Source organism: Trichechus manatus, unplaced genomic scaffold, assembly GCF_000243295.1.
Source record: "Trichechus manatus latirostris isolate Lorelei unplaced genomic scaffold, TriManLat1.0 scaffold00001, whole genome shotgun sequence".
Lineage (NCBI taxonomy): Eukaryota > Metazoa > Chordata > Mammalia > Sirenia > Trichechidae > Trichechus > Trichechus manatus.
Window position 1 is genome coordinate 17,237,777 of NW_004443937.1, and position 5,924 is coordinate 17,243,700.

At 45.8% G+C, this 5,924-nt stretch overlaps 1 protein-coding gene across 1 annotated transcript in view; it reads left to right on the forward strand.

The window, feature by feature from the left end:
* The first annotated feature begins 5,505 nt into the window (after nt 1-5,505).
* RUVBL1 (RuvB like AAA ATPase 1) overlaps nt 5,506-5,924 on the forward strand; it is a 51,319-nt gene continuing 50,900 nt past the window's right edge. The window contains exon 1 of the mRNA XM_004368397.2: nt 5,506-5,797. Coding sequence (XP_004368454.1) covers nt 5,657-5,797 — 141 coding nt within the window. The 5' untranslated portion in view covers nt 5,506-5,656. The remainder of the gene's footprint in view (nt 5,798-5,924) is intronic.

Consider the following 5,924-nt stretch of genomic DNA (forward strand, 5'->3'; position numbering starts at 1 on the left):
GATCGACTAAATCATGCCCCCCTCTCTTCCTGAGGTTGGCTGGCCTGCTATGGTCTTTTTGGCCAGGGCTGGCCGGATTAAGGTATGTGAGGGCCCTAAACACTAATAATCTGTGGTGCCCCCTCTTCTGCTGACTCATGTATTCGAAACGGATATGTGTTAGATACATACGTGTATATCTATATGGGTGTGTATATGTGTGTCTTAGCTATCCATGATGTCACTTCTTTTAATCAAAGGCGATCATAATACTAGCGATGGAACGCAAAAGTGGCATATGCCATTTTAGCAGCATGAGATGAACTGGATTATAAAGTGTTTGTTGGATGCAGGGTACTAAGGTTTTTACTATATACCACATTTTCTGCAAAAAGAATATTCCACAACAAAGAAAATGAGTCAGTGAATTTAGTTGTTCCAAAAATCAATGTAAAATTCTATTGATCTTCCACAACGAAAAATTGACTTTTACCAGCTTTGCTTTAAACAGCCCATAGTTCAATTTTGTTGCTTGTTTTGTAATAAATGCTATAACTATAAAGGAACAAATGAAAAGATGTAATAAAAGAAAATTTAATGATCAGAAAACAAATACTACAACAAAGTACTATATTTTATTTTTAGATAGGTCTTTCATCTCTAACATGTTATAAGTAAAAACATTTCTTTCTATTCTTTGCCTTTACAACTTCTTCAGTGATTTCATCACATTTAAGCTGCTGAACAATATCTACTTCCGTACATAATAAGAATAATGAATCAAATCTTTCTTGAATCATTGTTGTGCACTTGGTTTTCCTTGCGTCCTGTCTGCTTCGCAACTCTGGGTCTTTGCTTTGGACAGCTGGTGCCCCTGTTTTGTCGATTCCCTAAGCACGTGCTTACCTTGTTTATTGGGTAATCCGTCTCTGTTTGTGGCCCCCACTTATACGCACAAACTTTCAAGTTTTGCCCTGCTGTTTTAGAAAGCAAAGACAGTTTCGTTGGGGCAAATTCCAAGGCTTATCTTTCAAAGAACCAAAGACAATGGCTGAATCCTTTGTCTCACAGGCAGGGAGCAGGAAGAAAGAAGTGGTCCCTAAACGTGTGTTTTGTACTTCGTGTTGCATAGAAACAGCCCCTTTATTTGCTTAAGTCACTGTGAGTCTGATTTTCTGTTGCTTGAAGACAAAAGCATTCCTAACTGATACTGGTGAATGAATTGAGAGCTTCTAGATACGGTAAGTGGTCAGTAGTGTCAGACGTTGCACAGAGGTCCTGTAAGGTTGGAAAATGTCTGGAGGATTTGGCTCTTGGAAACTCACCCTTGACTTTTGAGACAGCAGATTCAGGAGAGCAGCAGGGGTGACAGCCACGTTGCATCGGGCTGAAGACTTACTGGGAGGAGAAGGAGGGGAGTTAACGAGTGGAGAATTTTTCTGTGAAGGGAAGGTAAAGGATAAGACAGTCCTGAGAGAGAGAGAGAGAGAGAGAGAGAGTGGGTCGGGGGAGGAAATGTTGAACAAGTTATATGCTATAGGGAATGATCAGGGAAAATATATGAAAATACAGGAAAAAGAAGGTAATAGGTAGAGGGAGGCCTCTGAGAGATGGAGGAAGTTCCAGATTGTTATCTGGAACCCAGTTAGTAGGGTTACCTTGGCCAGGCAGAAGGTCATACCTGCCTTTGAGATAGGACACAAGGAGAGTTCAGCAGTGCCTGGCACTTAGAAGCAGCTTAGGGTAGAGACTAGAAATTATCTCCCAATCTACTTTCTTCCCTTTTACATAGGAACAGAACTTTTAGCTGGGCTTATGTTGAACTAAAGGCTGCATTTTCCAGCCTCCCTTGCATCTAGTTGTGGCCGTTTGATCAAGTTCTGGCCAATAAGATGTGAGTAGAAATGGTGGTGTAACTTTAAGTTCAAGGTTAAAGGGAAGGAGCATGTCCTCCACTTCCCCCTTTTCTTATTCTTTCTGGCCCAAATACAGCCCTTTTGGGAGGAGCTGGAGCAACCAGCTTGGACCATGAGTTGGAAGGCATGTGTGGAATGGCAAAGCAACCAGATAGAAGGAATATAGGTCCTTCATGATTGTGGAGCCAGCACATCAGCTGGAAGGCCTGCTTGAAGCTATGTTTATATTTAAGCTGCTATTGTTTTGGGTCTGTTAGTACAACAGAACTCATATCCTGACTAATACAACCCTTAAATTCCCTGGGCAGTTCTCAGGGCTCAGATGAGTCTGGAGACCATGACCGTGTAATGACTCCAGGGGGCCACTGGGTGATTTCCTCCAGCCATTCCCAGCAGCCCCTGCAAAGAAGTGGAGAAGGCAGAGGTAGACTTGACATATGCTTAGGGGTTCAAAGGGCAGGTGTGGCAGAAGTCAAGCCAAGGAGGGAGCAGAAAGGTTGGGAAGTGATGGGTTGAAATGATGGAGTTTAGACTGGAGAAAAGAGAGGTCGAGGGACTGGAGGTGAAAGAGCAAGGGTCATGGGAGTGAGGGAATGAAAGAGCTAGCAGGACTGGTTATCATACGGCACAATTCTGAAATATAGTAGTCCACACACTTGCTTATATAGGTGTCATTGCACTCATCTGGATTTGCAGTGGCACTGGACAGAAATCTAACTCAAACAATCTTAGGGCCCAAAGTAAGTACCATGTTACATGCAAGTAAGGCAAGGCTGGATCCAGGAATACAAAGGATTTCATCAGGAATCCCTTTCTCTCAGTTTTGCTTACCTTTGTGTTGCCTTCATTTTCAAGTAGGGTGTCTCCATGAAGTGGCAAAGATGCCTACCGGCCTGGAAACCCATGTAGAAAAGAACATCTTTTTATGGTATTTCCAGTAAGAGTGGCGGGATTTAGTGTCATTGGACTACCAACTCACATTCCTGAATGGGGCTGGGAAGATGGGACACTCTGATAGGCCAGGCCAGGGTCATGTGTCTAACCTGAAGCTGGGGCAGGTGGGAACAGCCTACCCAAACCACTTGGACAAAAAGTTGGGGAGAGGTGGGTTCCTAAAGAAAATTAGAGTAATGAGCTAATGGATGCTGTATAGGCAGAAACAACCTTTGTCCACTACTGTGGGCTTCACCTGCACTTCATATTCATTTACCTTGTATATCTTAGACTCTGGTCTGCCATATGGTCTTCTGTTGAAATGAAAAGAAATGGTCTAACTCTAAAACCAGGTCCAGATTTTTTCACATTGGGAGTCAGAGATCTGGTTCTAGGCCTTGTGACTTTGGGCAAACCCAGTCCTCTCTTGGGTCCTCAGTTTTCCCTACCTGTTAAGATGAAAATGCTAGTCCAGATTAGTGATTTTTGAAATGTTCTTTAGAAGTAAAAAGAAAGAACAGCTCTGGTGGAAGGGAGAGGAGGGCATGGAGCTATCTGCACCATCAGCCTTTCCCTTGCCCTTCCCCTCCCATACTAGCCTCGAAAGAATCCTATAACTCTGGGATTCCACTGGACCAGTAGTCTAAGTGATTCCTGTGAGGTCTAAAATTGATCCTTAGTCCCTCTCATATTTGGCTGGAAGGAAATCCTTCATTTTGCTTATTGACACATAGACAAAATTAGGGCTTAAAAAAATAAATGTGAAAAGGTCTTCTCCCCCAACTGGACAATATGCAAAGAAGTAGTCTCACAGAGCATGTCGCTTTGACTACTAGTTGGGGGAAAGGCTTCCTCCTCCAAACGAATTGGTCCTCACTTAAGGGTAACGACTAGAAATACCCCAATTAGATGCTAAACGACTTGTGGGCTGTCCCAGGGGTGATATCCCTAGGGCTGCTGAATCACAGGCCACCAGTTACAAGCTCAGCCTTCCAATGCCTCACCTCTGTGCTTTCAGGCTCTGAAAGTGCCAGAAGACCCCAATCACTGACAGAAACCATTATCAAGGCCCATAAACCCAAGTTTATAAAATACATGCAACAAAATTGCATGAATTCAAGGGTGTGTGAGTGTGGGGGAGGGGGGAGGGGAAGGCTAGAACCTTATTTGAATTCATGAGAAGCCTTAATTGTAAGCCAGGTTGTGTGCCAGGCACTGGGGTTAAAATGGTGAACTCACAAATGTGCTTGACACTCTTATAATGCTTAAAAGTTTAGTGGCGGAGACAAACATTGGTGTAATAATCATGCAAATAATTACAAACTTAGATTCAAAAATTATAAATCAGAAGTACAAAGAGGTGTGAGAGTTAAGGACTGCTGGAGCTGGATTTGACTTCAGCCTTCTTAAACTCTGGGCAAGTGCCTCCCTTTCTCTGGACCTCAGTTTCCTCATCTGTAAAATGGCGACATACCATCTGCTTCTGAGGAAGTCTCACCCATTCTCTAGGATTCAGTGCTTCCCTGGCTCTCCAGGCTATTCAGGGGCCCTTGCTCTGGGTTTGCATACCACTTGGGTGGTACCTGCCCCGGCACATCTCACTTCCCAAGCAGGGAGTAAACACCTTGGGTGTGATCTTGTATTATATCTCTATATCCCCAGTGTGTTGTAGTGTCTGGCTCACTGCAGGTGTTGAATGTATGGTGCAGGTAGTGTTAATGTCCTTATGGAATTTGACAGGACATTTTCCCTGACTGATTGTCCTATATGAAGTAGTAGGATGGGAAGATGATTGCACAGGTTCTGAAGCCTGAAGTCCTCAGCTGGAGTTCCAGTTCTGCCAATTATTTGCTGTGTGTTCTTGGGGAGGTTATTGGGCCTCTTTTAGCCTGAAGCTTTATCTGTATTAGGGATGATACATTACAGGGCTGCAGAGTTTTGGAAACTGCAAAATGTTATTCACCATCAACTTAATTTAAATAAAGGGAAAGGTGGAGGTGAGCAGAAGCAGAGGGAGACAACTTAATGGAGATGATCCTGAACAGATATGTAAAGTATGGATTAAACCAGCTGCCATTCAGTCGACTGACTCATGGCGACGCCAAGTATGTCACAGTAGAACTGTGCTCCATCAGGTTTTCAATATAGGGTCGCTATGAGTCAGGATCAACTCGACTGCAATGGGTTTTTTTTTTTTGGTGGGATATTTAGGAAGTAGATCACCAGGACTTTCTTCCCAGGAGCCTCTGGGTGGACGCAACTGCTACCCTTTTGGTTAGCAGCCCAGCGCTTAACGGTTTGTGCGACCCAGGGATTCCAAGCATGGATGAAGAGTCAAAAAACTTTTGTTAGTAACCAAAAGCTAAAGCTTAAACTCTGAGACTGTTTCTTCATCTCCAAAATGGGTTAACAGAGCCTCGCAGAAGGGTATGACGTTTAAATGCGACGCCAGGAGCCGAAAAGCAGCAGCAACTACCATATGCCGTGATAGGGTGACACGATTAGAACTCGCCGCGGGGACCCAGCCTGCCGTACTGACCAAACCCAAGCCCCGAATCTTTGCACCTCTCGCCCCAGGCCTGGGCAGGAAGCGCCAGCTGTGGCGGAAGGCACCCAGTGACACAGCCGGAAGTGGAAGGGCGGAGCCCCACAGGCAGCCCTGATGGGTGTAGCCGTGAGCCAATGGGAAGTAGAGGCGTTCCCATCTCCGCCAATGGAGCTCTGAACAAGGCGGGCCCTTGCGAACCGCCCTAGTAACGGCCGCATGGTAACCCGAGCGCCCGGCGTGTGGTACTCGTTGCAGTTTTTTGACTCCTGGAGTCTGCAAAATGAAGATTGAGGAGGTGAAGAGTACCACGAAGACGCAGCGCATCGCCTCCCACAGCCACGTGAAGGGGCTGGGGTTGGATGAGAGCGGTCTGGCCAAGCAGGCGGCCTCGGGACTGGTGGGCCAGGAGAATGCGCGAGAGGTGTGGCCCGTGAGCCAGGGAATGGGGGGCCTTGAGCTGGGGGCGCTGAAGTGGGGGGCCTAAGGGGTTGGGCTGCGCGCTGAGGGTCTCACCCAGTATTTGCCTCAGGGCGGTGAAGATGGGCTAC